At 55.9% G+C, this 26,021-nt stretch overlaps 1 protein-coding gene across 1 annotated transcript; it reads right to left on the bottom strand.

Annotated features, from left to right (window-relative positions):
• Positions 1 to 7,123: 7,123 nt before the first annotated feature.
• Positions 7,124 to 25,741, bottom strand: SMTNL2 (smoothelin like 2). The gene is made up of 8 exons (XM_031469513.2): positions 25,254 to 25,741; positions 18,474 to 18,564; positions 17,902 to 18,144; positions 17,153 to 17,228; positions 16,024 to 16,206; positions 14,884 to 15,001; positions 14,343 to 14,494; positions 7,124 to 8,086 (listed from the first exon to the last, which is right to left on the bottom strand). Exons 1-8 carry the CDS (start codon positions 25,641 to 25,643, stop codon positions 7,960 to 7,962), a joined length of 1,380 nt encoding a protein of 459 aa, XP_031325373.2. The 5' UTR covers positions 25,644 to 25,741; the 3' UTR covers positions 7,124 to 7,959.
• Positions 25,742 to 26,021: the final 280 nt, after the last annotated feature.

Below are 26,021 nucleotides of genomic sequence, written 5' to 3' on the forward strand. Positions count from 1 at the left end.
TGACTGGGCTCAGCTGCACATGTCTGACTTGCTGGTTGGACTAGAAGATTAGGATAGCTGGAGGACGGACCAGGTGGGGCTCTTCAGACATCCGTATCTTCATGGTCTCTGTCCCTTTCTCTCTCTCTTTCTCCCTCTCTCTGTCTCCCACCGTGGTGTCTCGACATGCTCTCTCCATCATGGTGGCTTCAGAAGAGCTGGACTCCTTACATGGTTTCCCAGAGCTCCACAGGGTGTGTCCCACAACAGAGAGGGAAGCCACATCGCCTTTTATGACCCAGCATCAGAGGCAGCACAGCATCTCTGCAGCTACATTCTACTCCTTAGAATCAAGTCACCATATTCAAGTAGGCAGGGGATCAGTTTCCTCTCTTGATGCAAGGAGAGTCCAAGGATTTGTGAACATGTTTTAAAACCACCACAGCAGGTTTGGGGAAGAAGATAAGAATTTGGTTGGGGAGAAATCTGAGTTGAACACTATTTGCACAGTCATAACCAAGTGAACAGTGACCATTGCTTTGACCAAAAATTGTGATGTGACCACGTTGGGAGAGTGGGGGGACTGACTGGGAGAAAGTAATGGGGTCATGGTGTGGAAGAAGCACATTCTTACCTCCCATTGTGGGAGGTCAAGGGATGTATTCAAAGGGAAAATCGAGAGAGAAGAGTGAAACAATGTCAATTAGAAATAGAGCGATAAATACAAAGGGAAATAGAATAAATAACTGTAAGGATGGGTCCTTCTGGGGAGCAAGAGGGGGTGAGGGTGTGGGCGGGGAAAGGGCTAGGGCTTTTCAGTGTGTCTTTTAGTACCATTTGACTTTTTAATCTACATACATGTATTACGTTGATAAAATAGTTTTTTAAAGGATGTAGGTTTTGTTTTACTGAAATCAATTTTTTTTTAAAATAAAGGAAAAAATACCCAATCATAGGGCAAGGGCAATTTCAGAAAACACCCCAACCCAGTCCCCTTTCCACTCTGTGCCTTGTCCTTCAGGTCTCTGGCCTGAAAGAGGGCTGAGACCAACACAGGGCACCATTCACATCTTGCTGTCCCAGTGAGGACCGCTGTCCTCTCAAGATCATCTCACTAATCCCCCCTCCCCATCCCTTCCACGCTGGTGGTGCAGAACTGATGCTCACCTGAAAGAGGAGAAAACTATGGCTCCATGAGTTTACATAGTCATTTAAAGTATGGACTAGAAGGGGGGTCTTCTGGTTTATGGTGGTGTGGTCTCTCCAGGCTAAACACGGTGGTTGCCATCACTGTAGGCGATACTGGAAGGTGGAAGGGGGGCAGGGGAGAGAGGGAGGGCATGTTCTTGGAAGGGAAGTCCATCCCTCTAAATTAAGTGCATTATTTTTCCCGAATAAAAACACACCTGTCATGAAATCCACTGCCCCAAAAGATACTTGATACAGCAACTGTGATGGCCCCTGGCTGAAAATATTCTGTTTCCCCTTAGTCACTCTCCTTGGGTAGCGTAAGCCTGAGGATAAAGTAACAGAAAGAAACAAACAGATCTCCTTTGGAATGAGATTCCTAGGCCCAGACGAAAACTGCAGTGACAGGGTAGGGGACACAGTTCTGGACAGAACCTTGAGTTTTTCTCTGGAGAATCAGTGCCTCTCGGGGGGTGGGCCTGGTTGTGCTTAGAGCCCAGCTCTGCTCCGGGAAGCGGGGGGCGGAGGGCGGAGGGAAAGCCACAGTGGGAGGCAAGACCCTTGTGAATCAGCTTCCCCTTTGCAGACCTGCTTCAGTTCCATCCAAGCCTTTAATAGAGGGATAAAGTGGCCTGGCGTCCCCCAAAGTTGCCAACGTGCAATGCGATGGGAACCGGGACAGCGGAGTGGTGTCAACATGTGGGCAGATGATCTATCCCAGTCCAATCAACAGAGCCTCCCTGAGCACCTACTGTTTACAAAGTCTGTCCAAGGCTGGGATGGCAGGGGGAAGGGGGATGAGCACACAGCCCTCTTTCTGCCCCCCAGGGAATCCATGCATAAACTTGGCAGTGGTTTGCTCTGTGATTCTGCCATGTGCCATGTGGTTAATGCAATTTGCTTCGCCTCACTAGGACGGATCTGATGCTGTACTCTGCTGCAGGCGGGGTTTCAGTCACCGGAAGGTGCTGCCCTGGGGGTCATTCAGGGAGGTATGGAGGCGGGGTGGGGGGGTGGTTGGCCATGGTCTGCTTTCCCACCCCGTCCCCCACCCCGCTTTGCTTTCTGACCAGTGCAGCAGATCCCCGCGGTGTTCTCAGCACTCATCCGTTCTAACCGAAAGTGATTTTCTTTCTTTCCAGGCTCTGCTAATGACCCAAGGGAAGGAAACCTTCCCAGTGGACTCTCCATGACACTAATTCCCATTCCTCATCCAAGGCAGGGATGCTGCCCTCTGGGGGCTGAAATCTGAACCTCTTAACCCATGGTGGTTCCAGTTCAAGCCTGGAGAAGCTCAGTGACAGCCTGTTCCCTTCGCCTCCATTTAGCAACATCTGCTCCACAAACAAACACCTGACTCTGCTCTGCCCGCTGCCGGTCAGGAGTCTCCTGCGATTGGAACTGAAGCAATGCTGGGTTAGCACGTCCCGCTGGAAGGAGACGCAGCGGCACCTGATTCATTCTGAAAGGAAGCCCTTAACCTTCAGAAACTTGGGCCGGGGCCGAGGCGCCCAGAACAGCCAATTCATTCAGCCCATTCCTCCTGTGCTCGCCTGGCACAGAGCATCTATTCAAAAAATACTCATGAAGCACCTACTGTGTGTCAGGCTCTTGTTAGGTCATGGGCACCCAGTAGGGAGCCAGGCCCGCTCTCTGACCTCCTGGTGCTTACAGTTCAGTGACAAGAGTGGTGAGTGAGAGGACAGAGTAAGTTTATGGCGCTCTGGGAACAGAGATGGTGGAGGGCCGTCCATGAAGGCCTCCCAGAGAAGGTGATGTTTAGAGTGAGCTCTGAACATGAAGGATTCAGGTGAACAGTGGGGGACAAAGGTAAAGGTGAGAGTTGGAGCCAGGTTAGGTGGTCTTCAATGCCCTGATGAGGAATCGCTTATCTTACGGGTGACAGGAATCCATTCAGTGGAGGTGGTGATGCAGTCAGATTTGCACTGGAAGATCTCCCTGGTGGCCCTGCACAGAGGATGGGTTAGAGAAGGCCATGAATGGAGGCCTGGAAGCCGGCTTAGGAGGTAATTGTTCTAATCACGTGTTTCCATGCATGAGGTCCTGGGTTCAACCCCCAGCACCTCCATTAAATAAACACATAAATAAGCAAATAAACCTAATTACCTCCCTCCAAAAAAACAAACAAAAAGTAACTTAAAAACAATTTTTAAAAAAGCACCCTTTTCAGCTCCTGTCTAATCACAGAATCAGGCAAAAATCATCAGTTAATAATCCTAAAAGTGTCGAGGGACGGGACACTGACATGGGATACGCACATGGTCTCAAGAACATCACTCACAGATTTCTAACTAATTACCGGGGGAGAGACGGCAGGGGAGAGGTCTGCTGGAGCCCCTTCACCATGCCACCAACCCTCCCGTGGCCCACAGTGGGCAAACCTGCCGCCTGTTCTCCTGATGGGCGCCACAGGATACCCATCACCTGGGCTGTATTGGTGCCAAACACGTTTCACCTGAATCTCCTCAGGAGGTGACCAGCAAGAGCGGAATGGGGAACAGTCTGAGGCATCCGGCCTGGGCTCTTCAAAAGAGTTAGGTGAAAAATAGTAAACAAAAAGTGGAGAGACCATTCTAGATGAAAAGAGATTAAAGAGACATAACCATCACATGCAGTGTGTGAACTCTGATTGGAACCTGGAGTTTGAAAATTCTTTAACAGCCATAAAAGACACGTGGAAACAGGGAAATTTGAATGTAGTCTGTACATGAGGTGAATAAATGTTCGATTTCCTGGGCGTGCTAACATACTGTGCTTATGTGGGAGAATGTTCTTATTCTCACGAGATACCTGCTGAAGGATCTAGGGCTGAGTGTCAGGATGTCGGTACCTTACTTCCAAGTGGCTCAGAGAAACGGAGAGAGACAGGACACAAACATGGCAGACTGTTGTCAAGGCAAAGGCACACACAATGTTCACTGAACTCTCCTTTCAATTTTCTGTGAATTTGAGGGTTTTCAGAATAAAACCTTGGGGAAAACTAACAGCTCTGATGCTCCAGGACTCAGTAGAAATCTTGAGGCTTCACGGGCGAGGGTTTTGCAAATGCTTGGTTCACGATGCATGAAAGGACAGTCGGTCCACGATGGCCAGGTACAAGGTGACTTTCAGGTCCCTGGCATGGATGAAGGGTAGTGGTTATGTCGCTATTTGCCGAGGTAGCAAACATTGGAGAAGGAACCAGTTTTAGAGGGAAAAGGGAGTATAAAACATTCAATTTGGACATCCAGACTTCCAAAGCCACGCCAGCCCTGGGTTATGAACCCCTGATGTAGAAGACAGAGCACAGAGCATAAGACACAGCACAGGGGAGCAATGGATGGAGAGAAAGGAAGCTATGATGGAGACTAACAGGTAGGGGGAACCTGAGAGTTTGGGTCAAAGATGTCAGGAAGGGGGGGGTCCAACAATGCACCTCTACGGAGACATCAAACACACTCAGGACACTTGTAACTGTGAATGATTAAAAACTGGGTTTGTAAAACATACAGATTTTGCCCCTGCCTGTGTGACAGCAGTGGGTCAACTCAAGGGACCAGGGGAGAAAGTCAAGATGCACCCAAATACTATTTGGCATCTGTCAGGTGTTAGCACCCATATCACCTGCCCTGATTCAGAGCCTCCATCAGCTCTTTATTGTACCTGGTCAGACCGTCTCCCTCCCACAGAGGCTGCCTGGGTGCCCCAGAGAGCGCAGCATTCTTGGCCCCCTCCTTTTCTTGTTTGGTGCTTTCTAGGGAGGAGGCAAGCCTGAGTGTTCTTTCAAAGGGCAATAGGGGGCTGTTTGATGTCAAAGCAAGTCCAAGACCTGCGAGATAAGAGATCAAAGGCTCTGAAAGCAAGCCTCAGCCAAATCTTAAAAGCAAGAGAGATCAAGATGGAAAATAACCCTACCAAGAACATGCATCGTTCAGCAAGAGCAGAGGATCGTGTGGGTCCTGAAAGCGTAGCTAGGAAACAAAGAGGAAACAAGCTGGTCCCACCGCAAACCGACCATCACAATCAGCATTTTTAGCCTGCCAGCCAATTGTCTGGCATCTCTCAGACCAGGGATGGCAGAAAATGTCCTCTCATGCTTGTCTCCTCCAGTTACAGAGCACTGACCACTGCAACGGTGAAAGCTGAGAACTTCATCTGACACATTTGCGAAATTCATTGGCCTTCACAGGCTGTTCCCCAAACACCTGGCCTGAACGTTCTCCTCTAACCAGCATACACAATATCATATTCAGAAAGTGCTCATAAGCTCTCATTTGCCTTGAAAAATCTCCGTCAGCTGTCAGAAAAAGCCAAAACCCCTCTTGGCTCCGGCAACACATTCACTTTGGGGAAACACACAAGCCAATTTGGTCAGACCCAATAAGTTTTAACCAAATCCAGGTGAAGGAATCTACCTGGAAAAGCAGGAGAATCTTATAAGCAGCGCTGAGAAATAATTCTCAGGAGAGAGATGGAAAAAAAAAAAAAACCCAACCACATGAAACCATTTGTACCATGGTAGGCAACTCAAAATCAAATTTCACAAATGGGAAATGTCGTGTAAGCCTGATCTAAAAGGATGGTTTCCAAATGTCTTGAGATTGTGCAGCCCTCTTGTATCCAGCCCCGCTCCCTCACCTTGGAAGCCTCAGGCTTTAGTCCTGGAGGTAATCAAGTTTTAAAACCCCTTAAAGCTGATGAGCCCTGGTCTCCCCCTTCCTCCCAAAACACAGATAAGAACATCACAGAACCTACTTTAAAAATATCTAGTCTGTGTTTATTCTGAATGCGAGACATGACAGACACCCTCCCTCAAGTTTAAGAGAAGTTTCTAAATCCAGCAGGACATGCTGTTTTATGTGCAGAGGTGCAGCCCCCGTCTGCAGTTCAGGGGAGTTCCACTGAACACGCATGAGGACTCGTAATGTATAGGCAGGCTTTTTATAGATAGAGCCCTTGTGTTCCCAAATTGGCTTTAGGTTTGAAACCCTAAGCTTCAGTATGAAAAAAAGACCAGGCGCTGTGTCTCTGCTAATAATAGAGCTCACCTTTCCTGAGCCTCCGAGAGATGAGAGCTGGAAAGGGAGTGGTTCCCACTGTGGGAGTATCCAAAGGCTTGAACGAGGGCTGCAGCCTGAACAAACAAATCTGCCGAAACTACGCTATGGCTCACCCACCTGGCATGCTCTGCTGTGTTCCTCCCGATACCCCCCGAAGAGCTCTGTCCCCCAACACAAGGGACCACAGGTGACTCTGAGAAGGCACACACATGCTGGTGTTTAGAACCCACTGCATGGGCTGAAGATGCCTATTAGCTCCTTAAAGGGAACTTCTCCAAGTTTATAGCTAAAACCCAACTCCATTAGAAAATGCTTCTTGAATAAGAATAAGCTAATGGCAGTGGCTTTATAGAGTCTCAAGATATTCTACTATAAATAAACAACAAGGACCTACTGTAGAGCACAGGGAACTATATTCAATTTCTTGTAATAACATATAATGGAAAAGAATCTGAAAAAAAAAGTGTGTATATGTATAGCTGAATCGCTTTGCTGTACACCTGAAACTAACATTGTAAATCAACTACACTTCAAAAAAAATTAAAATAAAAAGATGTTCTACTAAAAGCCTACCACCAAACAGCTGTGAAAATAAACCAGCGCCCCTCGAGGGGCTCCCCCACGTGCGGGACCACCCCACTGCTGGTCACAGATCTGTCAGTCAACATCCAGGGGACAGATCTGTGAGGGGGAACTTTATGTCCACACTCCTTCGATGACATGGAGATGGGTGGCTGACCAGCAAAGACAGAAACAGAAAATGTGAGTTTCAACTTTCTGGGCAGTGATTTGGGTACAGAAATAGTCAAGGGGGGACTTAAGTAGATTTTCATTCGGAATGTGTGCGAAATCTCTTACTCCCAGGTCCCCCATCTCCCAACAGAAACGACAAATCCCAAGCGAAGTGAGACACGTCTTTTTATGTACAAACGGTCAGTGGGTACAGATGGCGTTACTTTTTATAAATATCTGCAGCAAAACTCCTAAAAAAGCTGTGAATAGAAACCACCTTGCAGCACCAAAGGCCTGTCCGTCCTTCCCTAGAAGTGTTAACTTCCCGAGAGCCTATTCTTAGCCAAACACTTGTGGGGCCTCCTGGGAAGGACAGGACCGCTCTGGGACCAGGCGAGAGCCTTCCCATCTCCCCAGAGAGCCGAGGTGACTCAAAGGTCATCTGTTGCCCAGGACCTGGGAGTGATTAAACGGCTTCTTCCCAAGACTTCGGTCTTTGTCAAGTTGCTGATTAAGCGTCTGTTTCCTGGCAGTGGCCCAGAGGGAGGAAGAGAACCTACAATAGTGTGAGGAAGTAGAAAACTCTGGGTATTTTGATTAAAAAAAAAAAAAAAAAAACAAAACACTCGGTAATCAACGCAACCCTGTAAAGCCAATGGATCTAGTTCAGCAGAGGGAACACTGCGATTCAGCCTTCCAGAACCTACAGGCAAGCATTTTTTTAAGGAAGAGAATGACTTAGCACCAATTTCTCTCTCTCTCTCTGGTAATACTTCCTTTTCCTTCGAGCTGTGATGGCTGCAGTCCGAGCGCAGCTGAGTGGTACCTCCCATCAGTAACGCAGCTGGGTAGGTGGGGGAGCGCGGTCATGTGGCATAGAACAAATGGCGCTCCCACACCAGAATGCAACTCTTCCGGGGGGGGGGGGGCGTCCTGACTTGGGGACAGAGGCGGCCCCACCGTCTCCTCCAGGGGTCGGCTCTCCAGCCCCAAAGGGGCTTCATTCAAAGAGGCGCAGGTGGTTGTACAGCGACTGGACGTAAGTGAAGACACACATGGGGTCCGGCTTACGGCCCATCACCATCATGTCTTCCACCTCAATGAGGCGCTCACAGTTGGCCAGATTCCTGAAACACAGAAGCCCCATCAGAACGCCGGCCCCCCCGCCATCTGCCAGCATCACTGCAAAGAACATAACTCAGCCTGGAACCCCCAGAAGGGAATTCACATAACCCCAGAAGAGCTTTTGGAGTTAACTTCATCTAACACAGTGTTCCCCCAAATCCCACATCCAAAACCACCCTCACAACTTGTATTTTTCCATAACTAGACCTACTTCAAATTTTCAATGAAATTCAATATCACTTTGAACTTTTACTACATTAAGTTCTCCACTAAAAAATTAAATTTTATTCATTTAGTTTAACTTAATTTAGTTTAATTTTATTAATAAAAATTTAGTTTCGAAATTAAATTTCACTAAAAAAACTCTACCAGCAGTATATGGAAAATCAGCACAGACTATAAAAATGAATGGAAAATGAATAAAAAAGTAAATTCACCCACATGCCTCCTAAAACAGTGTTTTTAACGTTTTTTTCACCATGACCCACAGAGATTTTTCATCATCATGATTCAGCACACACATACATATATGTGGAAATAAAGTTTCACAAAAATACTCTATATTATTCATATATTCTCTATATTTCATCTTTATTTCTCTCTCCACCTCTTTTTTTTTTTTTAAATACTGGTCATGAGCTACAAAATTGACTTTATTATCCACTCAAGTGTCACAACTCAGAGTTTTAAAAATTGCTTAAAATCATCTTGTGCCAGCCGGCCCTGGGCCCTGGGCCTCACGCTCTGGGAGAATACTGGTTTAATTTCTGGCCCACTGGTGTAGATGTGCGTAGAAACTGGGGGCTTTCACTGAGCTGGAAAAAGAGCTGTTCCCTCCACCGGTCCTAGCTGGGAGGGGGGACTGAAGGTTTCGAGGAAGCGGAGAGATGAGCATCTCCCTTAAGGGACACAGCACTGAGCATCTCAGCATCTCAGCATCTCAGTGCTGCACCGGGAAGTAACAGCGGGGATCCTCGGCAGTGCTGAGCAGCGCTCCCCCCAACCCCGCCACTCCCCACCGGCGCCAGATGTGGCCGGTCTGACCTTATCAGGCCAAATCAAAAGGCCCAAAATGATCGCACTTGGTCCAATCCTCAGTGTCCTTCCTTCGACAGCTGTGTGTAATACTAGGGTCCCTCGGATTTTCCCTCTGTATCAGTAAGTGTGTGAGTGTCAGGGTTCATGCCCCAGCTGCATCCTTCTTAGTGATACGATTTGGGCAACACACAACTTCTTGGGGCCTCAGTTTCCCCATCTGAGATAGCAGCCACTTCACAAGGTGGTGTGAGGATGAGGGAGCAAACCATGCAAGCCAGCTGGAATGGTGTCCGGCATGTAGAAAGAGCTCAGTAAGCGTTAGACATGATCACTGCTGCTGTTTTTATGATCACACATCATTCTCAGAAGCAGAGTGGGTCATCAGAGAGGAGCCCCGAATTGGAAGGCTAACGAGCTGGGTTCAGATCCTGGCTCTGCCCATTGCTTAATCCAACTCCCACCTCTGCTCCCCCTCCCGGCGGGCTGGTTCTTGGTGGGAGCTGGTGTATTGTCAGGTGCCTTGTACCCCAAGCACTTCCTACCAGGCCCCACCGGCTCCCTGTAACACTAGCATGGGGCCCTGTTCTGTGGTGCTGGCCTGACGCCAGGCCTCTTATCAGAAACCAAATGTCAGGGCGAAATGGAGACATCTGTCCTGGAACCCACTGCCGCCTCCCCCTCGGTCTGGTAAGGGAATCCAGTGGCTTCGTGGGGTTGCGAGTGGTTCTGGCCCAATGAGCAGGCACCCTTGCTCCCAGGATGGGCCAGGGCAGGGCTCAGGGTCAGGGAAGTCGGAGCTCTGATAAGGGTGCACATGCAAAGATGCTTTGTCGATAGTCGAGGATTGAAAATCTGAGTTCCTGGAGTGGCCGGGGGCCTGGGTTCACCTCTTGAGATGCTATCACATAGCACCTGCTGCCCTTCTCCTCACCTGCAGCACAAGGAGAGCTCCCTCCCTCCCTCCCTCCCAGGGCTGCTGTCAGAGGATCCTAGGTGTGTGTAAACAGCTCTGCACAAATGCACAGGGTATCAGCACGACACCAGTGGCCTCAGCAGTCTCCCCAGGACGCGAGGGCAGCATCAGAACCCTAACCCGCAGCCGTGGATAAGAACTGAGATCCCACCTTCCAAACCCCGACCCCTGCCCAGCTGGACAGTGGAGGCCCTGCACCAGCCATGCTCACTTCCAGGTCCAGGGAAGGGGTCCTCATTTCCTCCAAGGACAGCTCGAATCCCTCTGCAGGTGGCTCTGGCCACAGGGATGTTCCCCTCATATTTCTTATGCTGTTTTGCCTCTTGGTACTTCTAACCTATTGGCCCCACGAGGCTGTACTCAGTCTAATTTTTTTTGCCCACGAAAGAGTCCTGTTGGAAGAGAATCTTTAGATCCCCATCTTTCCCTGGTTCCTTCATTGCGCCTCCAAAGGGTACCTGGGACCCTCTCCTCTGAGCTGGTTCTGGTTTCTCTCCAGCCCTCTTCATGGAGGGCACCCAGAATCACTAGCACATACCAGGTGTTGTCCAACTTGTGCAGGGAGAACGGGCTGACCCCCTTCTTCATTCTAGAGGCCACACTGACCCTCCCAGGAATGACATCCCTGCCCCTGTGCAGGGTGGCGGTCAGGATGGGTGCTGAGGCCTGACTCCGGACAGGAAGCCATGCGCAAGGTGCTGGCTTCCCCGGCACGCAACCAGGGGACCGAGCCATAGCCATCCGGTCCCCACCCACCCCAACCACCTCTGATGGTAGCGACAAGACTCCTAGAAGCTGCGGACGCGGCTCCTGAGACAGGAGGTGGGAAAGGGAGAATGATGATGAGCACTGACTTTTATAGAAAACCTTTCTGTCTTCAAGCATCAGAGGCCCCCATGGCCTTTTAAAGGAAAACAAAACTGCTTTTGTGAAAATACGAATTTGTTTCAAATAGTTCACATGACATGGAATCACAGCCAAAGTAGAAAGTACAAGTTACTTCAGTGTCACAGCACAGCGAGAACCAGCGTTAGCATCTGCCTACTAGCAATTCTCAATGAATTTTCTTAGTCCCACCTCGTCTGGGGTTAAAAGAGGTTTGGAGGGTGTCCTCCTACCATGGCTATTGTGATCTACGGGCTGGCCTGTAAGGCAGATGGAGGAGGTGTTTGAGGGGCTATTTTTATTTGTCTTAAGCCTTCTCTACATGCAGACTGGGACGCCTGGGCTCGGACTCCAGCCTCCTCTCTGGTTTTAGAGACACATGGGCACTACAAATAGCCTGGAAGCTCCTTCTGCTCGGCCGTAACAGGAGAGCAGAACACATCCCCCGCGCGGCCAGCGGGAGCCTCAGCAGCACGGCCGGCCCCGGGCCCACACTCCGCCCGGAGGTGTGGGGAGAAGGGTTCAGAGGGTTAAGCACCCAGAACAGGGGCTGGTCCTCCTGCTTTCCAAGTCCTGAACACCTGTCCAACGCGGGGAGCTCACTTCGCTGTCAACACCGCATCACTCACACAGAGGAGGCCCCGGGAATGCTTGTGACGGTCAATTGTTGGGAGAAGGGGCAGCCCAAACCACTCCCACCTCACAGGCTCCAGATTCATCTCTGGGCTTTTAAGGCCCTTGCTCACAGAAGAGTCTGGAAACATCTCCTTCCTGATGGGAGGTGGATCCAGTGTTTGGGGGCCCTGTCCATGTCCTCTTTTCCTTCCCAAAGGCTGTGCCTTCATCAGAGCCCGGGCTCCGGTCACCCGACTCTGCCTGTTTACAGACTGCCCTTCTCTCAGCTCTGTCCTGCTGCCTGTGTAACTCTGGACGGCTTCTAACAGCCCCCCGTGTCCGCTTGCCTTTTGCTGGCAAAACTAATGAGCATCTGTTAAGACACTGGTAGCCAGTATCCTCATGGAAGTGTCCCTATGCTTTCTTTCCAGCTTTTCCAACCAGCTTATTGTCCAAGAAACTAGGTGTGCCAAGCTGCCGTCCTCCCAAGAGGCCTCGGGCAGGCGGGCCCACCTTCCCAGCCGTCCCCCAAACCTGTGAGCCAATCTCCCGGATGACTCACGAGGGAGGCACCTTCCCAGACTCCCACACAGGCCTGCCCGGGGCGCCCCCACCCCGGCCCTCTCGCAGTCAGCACAAAACACGACCCCATCTCAGGGGCCTCCAGACCATCCTCCCCTCCCTAGCCGGGAGCAGGCTCAGGCCATGGGGGAGGAAGGGCCAAGTTTTTACCCCACTGTTTGCTCTGGGGAGGAGGGAGGCAAAATCTTGGAGCAGGCTCCCCCACTGCCCCACCCTCGGGAATAGAAGAAACATCTGTTTGGAGCTCAAACGTCGTGCTGGGAAGGCACAGCCACGAACCGCCCTGGCTCTGGCTGCCAAGGGAAGCTGTGTTCCCTGTGAGCTGGGATGCAGGGCCGCCACCTTCTCTCTGGTCCAGGGCTGTGGGTGACCAAGGCAGCCAGGGCATGAGCCGGCACTGCGGGGCCCACTGGACTTGATAGAGAAAAACGCTGGCAGCCGAGCGCGGCCTCACCCAGCGGTGGGGGGTCCTGGGGTGCCCACGTCAGAGTCCTGGCCCCGCACACCCTGACAGTCACCCTGTCTAAGCTTCCAAGCAGCTGGGCCCCCTCCCCAACATCATGCCACTACACTTGGCTCTGCTTCGCCGTCGTCTGGATCCAGTCGTGTAACACACTCCGTCCAAAGCTGTTTCTGCAATTAGGATGACAGCTAATCCCAGGCAGCCAAGAAAGAGAAGGCTTTTAAAGTATACAAGGAGTTCCTATGACCCCAAGGGGGCCGAGAGTCCACGCACGTCATCCGAGACAACACCACGGGGGCAATACTGGTACTCCGATGGCTCAGGCCAGGGAGCTCAGAGCCAGGGTCTCCGTTCTGTCCCCAGAGCGGGACCTGCGGCACTGAGCACATGGCTGGACCCTGTCAGCTCCGACTTCTTCCCTGGCCGGGTCTGGGGCCAGGGGTCGGGCTGGGATGGGGGCTGGAATGGACTGAGGAGGGCAGGCAAGGGAGCTATGCTTCTGGGCAGTGACCAGCTCCTCAGTGGGTAGGGCTCCTCCAATTCAACCAGCACAGAAGAACACCTTCTGGACACAGGCACCGGCAACGCAAACAAGACACAAAACGGGTCAGGCACACACGGACTGCAGAGGCTCACTCCACCAGGCACAAAGGGCGGAGAGGATGATAACTGTCCCCTCTGGGAAACTCAGGTCTGGGGAGGCCTTCCTGCCCTCTGACCTTCCTTCCCCTAATTCCACGAAGCTCAGCACCAGGCAGCCCTCAGCACCCTCATCTCTGCCCCGTGCCTTCCCTGGGGAGGAACCCCGCCCTTCTGTGTTTAGCCCACCGGAGGTCCAGGTGTGAGGGCAGGAGGAGGGTGAGGGCAGGAGGAGGGTGAGGGCAGGAGGACGGTGAGGGCAGAGTATTTATTCCCGCAGCTCCCTTCCTGCCAGGTCACTGTGAGCCGGTAGCATCCACCGCCCAGAAGCACAGCTCCCATCAGCCAGCCCTCCCCACAGAGTTCTTCCCAACCCGGGGGCACTGGGCTGCTCAGGGCTCACACCTTGCTGGAGCCTTGCTCCCGCCCACACTCATGTAAGGAATCCCTTTGTTGAACTCTCCTTGCCTGCACAGCTGGAAGGCACCCTGGCCACAGCCCTGACTGCCGCTCCCGGGATGCCCTGGGGGTTGCTGTTAGCTGATAACCAAATCCCAACCTCCCCAAGCTCCTCCTGACCCGGGAATCACCTCCCACCCAATTTTCTCCCTATGAGCGGGGCTTAAGAAGGTAGGCAATTTCACATTAAACACTGCAATGACATTTAGGGAAGCAAAATCTACCGACAGGAGAAGTTAAAACGTCCCCCAGGCAGCTATTATTCAATTTCCTGTGATCTGCAGCTGGGGCTGGCTCAAGCCACCAACAGCGCTCTGGGGGACCCTGTCCCACCGCCCCTCACATTCTGTCTGTGGCTGGTCTCACAGACTGCACACCAGAGGTGGGAGCACGAGAAAAGGAGAGCAGTACCACCGAGTGCTGGGTGGCCTGGGCAAATCCCCGCTCTGGGCCACAGTCTTCCCACCTGTGCGGGCGACGGGCTGGATGGCCTCAAGGCTCTTGGCTCTGCCTCGGATCCTGCCCACCCCCATGCTCGACATGGGGCAGAACTCAGGCTTGGGGACCGGGCGGGGCTGGCCACCAGCGGCCTGGCCATACTCACTCGGCCATGGTGAAGGCCAGCTCAAAGTTCTGCCGCCGCTGCGTGGGGCTCAGGGCGCTGTAATCAAAGGCGTCGGGGAAGAAGGAGTGCACCAGGGCGCAGAAGGCCATCCCGTCACTCCAGCTGGAGGAGAAGTTCTGCAGGTCCACGTGCTGTGACGCCAAGGCAGGGAGGTGAGTGGGGGTGACGGCACCTGCCTCAGCTCCCCTACCTGATTCAAGCCCATAAACAGGTTCTCCCACACCCTCCCCAGGCCCACCATCCACCCAGCTCAGCAACAAGCCACAGCTGCCGACCTCACCCCATTGGAGGTATTGGACAGTCTGCTCAGGCCCAGGGATGGGACTCCCGGGACTCTAAGCACTGGCTGCAGGCGGCTGGAGACCTATCGGGAGGACACAGTTTCTTGACCCTCTGTTGCTCCTATCCCTCTGCCCCAGCCTGGGATTGCTGTCCGGCTCAGGGAACAAGAGCAGGGTAGGCGGGTGATGCCCACTGCAGCCTCTGGAGGGGACCCAACAGCCGGGCCAGCCTGCCTCACCTGGTAGCCGATGGTTTTGCTGCGACACCACTCGAGCAGAATCTGCTTGATGCTGCTGGCGCTGGCCACTCCGAAGCTCTGTGAGCGCTTCAGCTTTGCCCGGGTCTCGCCCTTCCCCCTGTGGAGAGAGGGCAGGCCTGCTGGGGGCTGGGGGCCAGGGGGCTGCCTCTCAGCTGCCATCTGCTCCGGGAAAGTGCCCCACCAGCTCTGCTCACCCAGAGAGATGCTCTGTCGGCAGGCAACCTCCCAGCCCCACGCCCACGTCCAGGTGTGCGCCCCGTGTCCCAGCTGCACTGCGTCCAGTGATGGGGTCCGGCAGGACCAGCCCCCTTCCAGCCTCCAGGCCCCCTGTGTACTTCCCACACTGGTGATCCTGCGGCAGAGGACCTGAGCCCACATGGCCCATGCCCCTGCCCTCTGCTTGGAAAACCCTCCTCGCCTCCATCCCACCCCTCCTCTGAGCTCCTTCCCAGGCCGCCCTCCCTCATGGTTTCCTATTCTAGGCCCCAAAGACACTCTTTATCGGCCAAGATCAGGTTGTCTGGGTCAGTGGGACACTTCCTGGGTCTGTCGCCCTCACCAGAGTCAGAGCCTTGGGAGCCAGGACTGGGGGGTCATTGTCTCATAGGCCTGGGCCAATCCTAAACGTAACAGGAATCAATACCACTCACTGACAGGAGGGCTGGATAAACATGCAAAGGTGGCCCTGTTTCTAATGGGGCAGGCGGTGTAGTGTGACAGGGAGCCAGTGGTACTGGGGTAACACTGTGTCACCTCCAGCTTCTGCTGGGAATCCCAGTGACTGCCCTCTGGTCTCCCCAGTCATGCCTGGAAACTAACCTGTCCAGTTGGATGAGGGATGTGGGTGTGAGGGTGCCTGGAGTTCCCTCTGGGAATGTGGGAGAGGGGCTGGGGTCTCATCACAGCCTCCCTCCCCACAACTGGAGCCACCTGCCCCTCAGCCGGCCCTGTAGCCAGCCCTGACCTATGTCTTGCCTGAGAGGTCACATCTTGGGGAACTGCCCTCGGGGGAACAGGACAGGGCCAGCTTTGCTCTGCCTGCCTGCCTGACCCCAGTGTGGGCTCAGGCTTTCTTTGGGGGCCCAGACTGGTCTGGGAGGGTGCTAAGAGCATCCATACTTGCCGGCTCCTGTGTCCTGCTCCCATTTCTCAAACAATGCCTTCCGGGCCTGTGCCCCCGAGGTGCGGGGCAGCGTCTGCGACCGCACCAGCTCCCGGCGACGCTCCCCCTGCCGATGGGCCTGAGTCGTGGCTGGCGGCTGTGTGGAGGGGGGCGACTGGGGTGGCGTCACCCGAGGTGGGCTGAGGAGAGACCACCGAGTCAGGAGCACAGATCTGGCCATCACTAGCTCGCACAGGCCCCGGGCCTCCACCCCACTGAATGTGAAATGAGGCAGCTGTGGGGCTACAGGCAGAGAGGAAGCACCCCTGTTCCAGCCCCCAACCGGTTCCGCAGGTTTTTGGAACTGAGCTGCTGTCTGAGGCCGGCCTGGCCAGCAGTGGGCCCCCTCTCTGCACATAATCGCCCCTCGGCAGGTGTCAATGCCTGGGGTGGGCGGGGGCGTCCTCCTGGCAGGACAAGCACCCAGAACCAGCCCCACCAGGATCAGGCCCCCTCCTCGCCACCACTAAATAAGATCCCCTCTGTTTCTCCCCAAAACAGTTTGTCAGAAAGTCACAATTCTCCTTTTATTATTAAGAGGGGGAGAAAAAAGCCAAGCCAGCCCCCACCCAACACCCAGCTCCGATCACAGTTCAGAGGGCCTAGGGGCAGCGCATGGGGACAACCAGAGGCCAGGAGGCAGCCTGTAACACAGGGAACCCCCTCACAGGCCTCCCCCAGGGTAAGGGCCTCTCCAGGTAACTCCTCAGTCCACAAGCAGGAAGCCCCCAGCTCAGAGGGAGCCTAGCCAGGATGGCTGAAGATCCATCCTGTGGGGACTGAGAAACTCTCTCCAATCTTTGGACAGACTTGCTTTGAAGGATCCTTAAAAAAGCCAGCCCTCCGCCGTATTGTTCCAAACAAAACTCTCTACCAAGCTTCGCTGCCTCATTTCTCCTCTCAAACCCCACTCAGCGACACTGCTGCCTTAGTTCTCCAGAGGCACCAAGCCAAGGAAGGTGCCTCCTCCTGGGGTTGGCACTGGGAGCTCCGTGCAGGGGCCGGGGTAGCCTGGGTCCAAGGCCAAGCCCAGACACTTCCTGGGGAGTGACGACCCTGCCACCGGGAACAGGGGCCCTGACTCACCTGTTATCGTTCCTGCTGGCCGTCACCCCCCCATAGCCAGAGCTGGACAAAGACCGTGGGAGGGAAGAGTTCTTCTCTGCGGGACAAAGGGAGGGAGAGAAATAACAAACCCTGGCCTTGGGGAGGGCCACCACTGCCTGCCTCCCATCCTTTGACCCCGCCCTGAGCTATTCACCCAGCATCACTCTGGGCACTGGCAGGACCTCTGGGCTAAGCTGACCCTGCCTGGGCCAACAGTTGAGGAGAAAGGATGTTGGAACATAGAGCAATGACATAAAAGAGGTCCTTTAAAGTACTCCTCACTGCATTTGAGAGCACAGAGCCCAGGGCCTCCTGTGCTGCATATCCAGTAGACACCATGTTACCAAGCCCTCATTCTGGAAATCCACACAGCCCGACCCCAGGACACACCACTGGGGCCTGATCACAGGTCCAAGACAGCCCCAGGGGGACCACGCCAGGTCTGTTACACACAAAGTGTGCAGGGTAGGCGGCCACCTTCTAACCACAGCCTTGATCTGCAGTAAAAGCCATGGTCATACCCCGCAGGATGAGGCTACTTCACAGCATCTCTGGGAGAGGAGCCGGGAAAGATGGGCCCCATCTGATGGAGCAGGCGAGCTGGGGACGGGGGTGGCAGTGACAGGCAGAGCGGGTAGGGCCCGGCCCCAGGATTTCTGAGTCTCTTGCAAACCACCCCCAGCCCCTGCCCTCCCTCCCATTTTGAGGTCATGGTCTCCTGCTCCTACCACTGGGACTGGGAGTCCAGGATGTGGTGGCCGCGCTGGGGCTTGAGCTGAGGCCCCCCAGGATGGCAGCAGACGTGGGCGAGAGAGCTGTGGCTGAAGTCTCCCCAGAGAACTTCTCGGAGACTCGTGTGATGGCCGTGACTGGCTGGTGAGGCTGCCGCAAGGAGAGGCTCGCAGGGCGAGGCTTGAAGGGCTCTGGTGTTGGGATGGTTTGGGCGGCTTCGGGGGGCCCATCACCCGGACCTGAAACAGGTGACCAGCAGGGGTCGGGGGGTTTCAGCCATGGCATTGACAGGGGCCTCAGAACCACCCAGGAGGACTCCAGCCTCTGTGAACACTCCTCTCACCTCCTCCAGGAAGGCCTCCCTGACCACTCCTGCCTCCCTGATCTCCCCCTACTGGGGAAGTCTCACTGCTCCAACCAGAGGTGATGCCTGCTCCAACTTTCCCTAATAGAGAGTTCAAGAAATAGTTGCCTGTCAGTCCACTCTCTACCCTGCTCAGTGCTTGGACAATTCCCCAGTCCCTGCGGGTATTCCTCCAGCCAGCCCTCCTGGGCCATCAGCCCCCACCTGCCCCAGGCTGGTGCCCGTTCTCCACGATGTACGAGTTTGAGGTTCTCCTCATCTCCGCCTCGCTGGCTTCGTCATGGTGATCCACATTCTACAGAGAGACAAACACCGCGGAGGCCCAGTCAGCCGGGGCCAGCTGCCCACCCCGAAATCACTTCCCAAAGCTACCCCTGGTTCGAGCAGGGCAAATGCTTTTGAGAGAGACAGACCCCAGGAGGTATGGTGATGGGCCAGGGTCACCCAGGAGGCTAGGGGGACTCAGCCCCAGCAGTTGAGCCCCCGAGATCCTGGAGGCAAATGGCTCCACTGGACACATTCCAGACCCCCAAGATGCTAGGGACAAAAGTCAAGACAGAGTTCCAAAGGACTGTTCAAGGTGGCCCTACCCCTCCCTAAGGCTGGACGGGGTGACGGGGGCTGGGAGAGCCTGGCCCCTGCTCATGCCAGGGGCTGCCTGTGTGGGAGCAGCCTAACCCAGCGACACACGGTCTTTCTGGGCCAACAATGGGCCTTGGAGCCCAATGGTGAAGCCTTTCCATCGGATGTAGGGTCACAAGATTTGCCTGGATGTCCAGAGTACTGGGGCCTGACTGGCTCCTTGAGGCCCCTCCATCCCCTCTGGGCTGCAGCAGTGGGGAGTGTCGTGCAGAGAGAGAGCCCAGACCAAGGGCCAGCAGGGGAACCCGCCATCCTGGCTGTGCCACCGGCCCCAGGGTAACCCCTCCTGGGTCTCAGTTTCCCTGTTTGAGATAAGGGAGTAGGCTAAAAAAGCATCTACCACTTGAACCCCTTTTCTGGCCATGCCACTTAAACCAACATGCTCTGTCCTCCCAGGTAGGTGCTACCACACCCATTTTACAGATGGGACCCGAGGGCTCAGAAAGGGGATGTGTGCTGTCCAAGGTTACACAGTGAGCAGCAGCTGAGATGTGGCCAGGAGGGACATTCTCCTCAACCTTGGCCCTGCCTTTCTCACAGTGAAGGAAGGTGGAGGGCTCAGAGTATCTGTGAGGATGGTGGGTGTGCCTGGCAAGAAGGGTACAGGGGCAGACGCCTATAAGGGGCTCTACCAAGAGCCCACAATGGGTGGCTTGAGAGGTTGGCCATACCTCTCCTTAGATGGCCGCACATCTCCAGATGGGTCCCCTTGTCTGCTAGGTTCCCAAATGACAAAAGCCCATCCCTGACCCCTGACGGCTCATCCATGCCACCCTACCCATCCATGGGGGAATCAGTCTGGCGGGGGAGCCAGCACCTTGAGCAGGCGGCGAAAGGCTAGCATGAGGGCGCATGCCTGAGACAGACTTCATCCAGCCCAGGGGGTCAGAGAGAGCCTCCCAGAAGCAGTGGGGCTGAGCCAGCCTGGAGTGAGCCAGGCAGACCAGGAGTGGAAGCCATGCCCCGCAGAGAGACTAGTGTCTGCCAGAGACATCAAGGTACAAAGCATTCAGATCCAGTGGCTAGAGAAGCACCACACAGTCCAAGGTGCCAGCTGGGAGAACTTGGACATGACTCCTTGGACAAGAAGGAACTGAAGGTCATCAGTTCTGGGTTTTAGGAACATCCTTCAGAAGCCAGTGAGACAGTGGCATGGAAGGGGTACACAGATGGCCAGGTACCTCCCTAGTCCTGGGTAGGGACCCAGGGAGGAGAGATGGGGCAGTGAAGGAGTGGAGGGCAAAAGGGATTCCAAGGTTTGCAGGGAGTAAGTGAATGTGGAGGAGGGGGAGACATCACACCTCTTCTAGGCAGGGGCTTTGGGCCTGGCTGACGTGACCTGGGGGGGTGGGGTTGGTGGGAACTGCAGCCATGAGGCGAGGGGAAGAGCTCTGAGGGACTCTCCTTGATGGAAGAGGTAGGACAACGTTTACAGGCTGAGAGAAAGGCTCCAGCAGGGGGAGGGACCCTCGGAGAGGTTGGGACCCTGGGGAGAAAGGAGAGGATGGGACTTGAGCCCGAGGAGAGACTGGGCTTGGAGAGGAGGTGACCCTTCAACTTCCAATTCAGAAGGACAGAGCGGGAGGGGCTAGGCTCACTGGCAGGAACAGTGGAGAAGTTGGGGGGGCATCTCCTTGTGCCTCAGAGTGTGGAGGGCACCCCTAGAGCCACAACGAGCCTAACCTGAAGCCAGCTCAGCAGAGGGAGGAGAAAGAGCCAGTCTATCCTGAATCCCGGACCCCACCTGTCACCAGGCTCTCAGCTCTGGGGGCATGTCCCCCCCCACCCCCCCATACTCTGGTCCGACAGGTTCCGCAGGTCTACACAGGGGCCTGGAGGGATGGGCTGATGGTGAAACCATTTTCCCAGGAATGTGGGTCTCTCTGGGGGACGCCTGCCCCTGCACGTTGCAGGCTCCTCACCCCACAGGATGCCCCAGGGGACCAGAAGCCACAATCAGACAGAAAGTAGGTTCTGGACCAGGTGGATTCCTGCCAAGGGGTCTCCAGCAAAGCAGGAGGGAAAGGGGATGGGGGCTGAGTCATGCTGGGAGGCTGGAGTCCCAGGTTCCCCCTGCCCCTCCCTCCCCCCTCCCCACTCCAGGACTGGAACTCCTGCTCACCTAAGGAAGGGGCTCTACCCACGCCTCAGACCAAAGGGCTATTCAGAGACCACCCTCCAACCCACCACACAAGCTTGGGGGTCACCCCTAACCTTACGCCATGACTAGAGGCAGAAGCAGAGTCAGGTTGGGGTTTCTCTGTCCACAAAGCACTCATGCCTTCCAAGAGCAGGAAGGACAACTCAAGACAAACTTGTGAGGCCCAGGGAGTGGGGTGGGGAGAGTGGGGTAACCACCCCAGCGCAACCTGAGCCTCAAACCACAGAGCTGGGCTGGGCCGTGGTCCCCAAGCCCACCCACAGGGCCCCCAGCGCCTTCCTTCCCTTCAGCAACAGGAAAGGAAACCAGGGGAGGGGACCTCTGTGTGCTGGGGCCAAGATAAAATCACTGGAGAGCCCAGAGGACGGGATGGGTCCTGGGGAGCTGGCTTGAGCACCTCCAAGCTCTGGGCTTTGTTTTAAGAAGGGGGAGGCTTCCAGGAGGGAGCCCAGACCTGGGAATGTCAGGAAGAGAGACTGGGGATGGGTAAGTCCGAGTTTGGCGACCCTCTCCCTGGGGAAGTTTGCATACACTGCTGTGAGTGCAGGAATCTTAGTTTGGGCATCCCTGGTGCTGCCAGACCCCACGCGGGCTCGTGCATGGACAGGGGAGCGTCTGTGTGCCCAGCACAGCCCCCGACGTGTGTGCGGCCAGAGTCCCCAGCCTGAGCCCCAGCCTGAGCCCCAACCTCGGCTGCCCCACCCTCTGCCTCCTCCACCCTCTGCCTCCTCCCGGCTCACACCATGGTTTTAAGGACTCATTTCAAACTTCTCCCCAAAGCATTTAGCACTCTTATCACACAGTGTGTCTGGGAAAGGAAGGCAGATAAAGCAAGTCTGGTTTCTTTCACGGTCAGACCTCGATGCTGCTTCTGCCAGTCACTACTGAGAGGCTCCACTGCCTCTGACATGGGGACCTGGTGGCTCCTGCTCAGCCGAGGGACATTTCCAGGCCTGGCCTCAGGCTGCTACCATCCACTGAAGGTCCCCAGCCAGCTCCCTCCACTAGCCAGACCCCCGCTGTGGCTCCGTGGACACGCTTACAAGCCGACATGGCTGATGTCACCGTTATAGCCACCCAGCCCGCGCAGCACAAGGGGCAAAGCAGGGCAGGGCCAGTCCCCCTTAGAGACGAGGAAACTGAGGTCCAACTGAGAGATGTCCCCAAGGCCTCACAGAAAATGCAACAAAAGCAGTTCTTGTTTGCTCCAGGGTCTCAGGCCTCCTACAGGGAGTCCTCCCTGATTTCTCCCACCCTCTCGCTCCTCCCGGAGCCTCCCTTGCTAGTCACTGCCTAGCAAGCTCAAGGTCTGCCCACACAGAAGCAGATTACTAGATCAACTCATTCTGCATTGACCCCAAGGCATATACATAGGTTGACTATGCCCCACCTCCAAGCCCCGCAGTCCCGATTGAATCAGAAGGAAACAAAAGGGTCTCAGCAAAGGGTCTCTAAGTCTCATTGCTGGTTACAGAGGGGCAGTGTAACACCAGCCCCCGCAATGCCTGACCACCACCAGCACTGGCTCTCGTGTGTGGATGAGACCCTCACACCCAGACCCCCTGGGGGCACAGACACAGGCGTATGAGAGGTCAGACAGCCCCGGCACCCAGCTGTGACTGTCCAGTCTTGCCCCGGAGCCCCGATTCCTTGTTCACAATCCAGTGTCCGATCACAAGCTGCCAGGCACAGCCCACGAGCAAGAACATGTGGATAACTCTGTGCAGCACCCCTCACTGCCAGAAACTGGCTGCGAGCCCGTGCCCGCACCCCTGAGAGGTGGGCTGCAAGAGAAGTGGGGAGCAGTGCCTCTGGTCGGGCGGGGGAAGCGGCCTCAGGCCCAGGGAGCTGGTGCTCAGGGGCTGCAGAGTGTCCGTCCGACCCCACTGGACACCTTGAGCGTCCTCCACCCGCAGTGCTCAACTACGCCTGCTGTCCCTCCTCCTCTCAGGCCTTCTGAAATCCAGAACCTACTCCCCAGCCGTGTCTCCCTCCTCAACCTGCAGCGGGCTGCAGCATTCCTGCTGACCCCCAATCTCTTCTTCCTGAAGGGGTCCCCTCTCTCGATGTCTAAGAGTGGGCTTTCCACAGCCTCTGAGCTCCCTGGCAGCTCCTCAGCCTCTGCCCAGGGCTCCTGACGCACCATCTCCTGCACAGCTGCCTGGAAGGCCTCACCTGATCTTGCTTCAACCACCAGCTCTGGCCTGATATCTCCCTAACCTCTGGCCTCGGCTACTCTCAGCCCACCAGATCTGTGACTCCATCTGCTCCAGGACAGCTTCACCTGGATGTCCCACAGCCCCTCACCCTCAGCACAACACAGACGGAAACTGGCATCTCCACCAGATCTGTGCCCCAGTAGTCCCCCGGCAGGGCTTTGCTCTCTGCCCACCTGCTCATATCCAAAGACCATCTCACCCTGATGATTCCCCCTTGGAGATCTCCGTCCAAGGCACCCCAGCTCTCCCGCTCCCCAGCGCTGCTCCTGTTATGGCCGTCCTCTCTTCTTGGACCATCACAACTAAGTCCCCCTATCTCCAGCCACCCTCCAACCTGCCATCCATCCTTGAGGGCGCTTGTCGGATACAAGGAGGACCCTGTCTGTCCCCTGCCCAGTGCCCCACTATCCCCATAACCCAGAGAACTAGCTTACCCCACATTGGCCAATTCCCACTGAAAAAATGTTAGACGACTGAAGAGACATCTCTCACATGAACGCGTGGATTCGTGTACATATACGTATTCATGTGTGACTCCAAGAGTAGTTTTCTAAAACTTGGACAGCTGCCTCCACATGCAGATGAGTAGCAAATGTGTGTTAAAATAAAACCTCAGAAACAGCCGATGACACAGTTTATCAGGCACGTGTGAGCTCACAGTGGTGATTTTATAGCATGGCCAAGGAGTGTTGATGCTTGTAGGACAGAATTAAGCGTATCCATATTTCCAGGCACTTCACACAGCACTGGGACACCCGGGGGCTCAGCCATCAGCACGTTTAAGAACCCCACCTCCACCCCAAAGCAAAGCCCAACTCCCTGGCCCAGCATCAGGGGGCCTTTACAACTCGCCCTTCCACTCTCATAGCCACCAGGGTCCCTCTGGTCAGTGAGTCCTTTCAGGCCCTTAGAGGCTCTAGGCACAGCCCCCTACACCCGCCCCTGCACTAGCAGCAGCAGACCCTAAACCTCCAGCACAAAGCCGGCCTGAGACGCCCACTAGCACGGGACTGCTGTCCGGCTGCCTGCACTGCTGCTACTGCTTGGTCTGGGCCATCTCCCACCCAGGCTGGGACATCCAGGGGCAAGGGCTAATCTGATCCCCCTCCTCCTGGTCCCTTGAGGTGCAGCCCAGCTTACACAAGGACTCTGCGTGTGTGATGGATTGAACCAAGGAGGGACAGCAGGTGCAGGCTACCCAGACCCTGGAAACCCAAGCCCAGAGCACATGCCTGGGCAGGGTGGAAAATCCCACCTAAGGGCCACTGCACACACCATGGGAACATTCTAACCTGCCACTCCAGGAGGCCCCACGCTCAGGGGAGTGACTGGTCCACACCGGCCTCCGCCCCACACCCACGCGGTGTGGGCCTCTGGCCGGTCACTGACCCCAGAAATCTAGACTGCCCACGGCTCTTTCCCCCTGGTTCCCCTGTCTCTTCTTTTCACGGTAAGGATTTACCCCTGCAAGTTTCCAAATGCCCGGCTGCACCCCAACAGACTGCATTCTCCTCTGCTCAACACACAGAAGGGCTTGAGTTCTCAATCCAGGTTAATCAATAACTCAAGCCTTCAGGGTTCAGTGAAGCGGCAACGCGGGGAGCGCGTGAATGGAGGGGGGGGGGTGAAGGGTTGCCGACCATTCCAAGACACAGGCCCGGGGCAGTGTCGAACAGAGAGGGGCAGCACTTCAGCGCCCAAGCCCTTAGTGCCAAGGCACAGTGGAGAGAGGGGAACAGAACAGGGCACGCCTGCAAAGAAGGGAGGGGCCCGAGACAGGTGCAGAGGGCAGGCTAAGCCGGTTTCTCCGAATGATGGCCGGACCCCCACAACCGAGTCGCAGCGGCGGGTGGCGGGACAGCCCCGGCACCGGCACGCACTCCGGACCTAGCGGCGGCGGGGGTCGCGGGGTCCCCCTTCCCCGGCGCCTGAGCACAGACGCCCGCGCTCCCCGAGGCTCACCTGGCCGCGGCCGGACAGCGAGAAGGTGGCGTGGCTGGCGAAGCGCGCGGTGCCCAGGCGGGGCGCACGGTCTGGGACGCCGGGGGCGGGCGGAGGGCTGGGCGTGCCGGGCGCGGGGGTCAGCCCGGTCGCCAAGCCCAGCGCCTCCACCTGGCGCGTCAAGCGCTCGAGTTGCGTCTGCAGCCGCTGGTTGTCGCGCTGCAGCTCGGCCACCGTGCGCGCCAGCGGCCCGGCCAGGCGCAACGCCTCGGCCACGCGCTGCTCCATGCCGCGCTGCAGCCCCTGCATGTCCTCGTGCAGCGCGCGAACCGCGCCCTCCAGCGCCGCCTCGTAGCGGCCTAGCGCCTCGCGCACCGTGCGCGCCTCCTCAGGGTCGGGGGCCGGCTCCATGGCCGAGCCGGGCGGGCGGGTCTCAAGGAGAGCGGGTCTGGCCCAGTGAGCAGCCGAGCTCTGCAGCTCCGAACCGCGACTGGCCTCCCAGGGCTGGGTTCGCCTGAGGGGCGGTGGGACGGGCGGGCAGAGGGCGGGGCGAGCCCGGCGAGCCCTGGGAATGGGCGCCGCTTGGGGGCGGGGCCTGGGGGCGGGGCCTGGCGGCTCGGGGTCACCCCCAACCCCAGCCCCTGTGACCCACGCGATGCGGCGAGGAGGAGTGTCGTCAGTGGCGCCGGAGGAGAAGAGCTCGCCCAGCCTCTCGTCTCCCTCGGTGCGGAGCTCAGGGGGAGTGCCGAGGCGGAGACCCCCTTGACCCTGGAGAAGCAGTGTGCGACA

The sequence above is a fragment of the Camelus dromedarius genome, chromosome 16 (genome assembly GCF_036321535.1).
Source record: "Camelus dromedarius isolate mCamDro1 chromosome 16, mCamDro1.pat, whole genome shotgun sequence".
Classification (NCBI taxonomy): Eukaryota; Metazoa; Chordata; class Mammalia; order Artiodactyla; family Camelidae; genus Camelus; species Camelus dromedarius.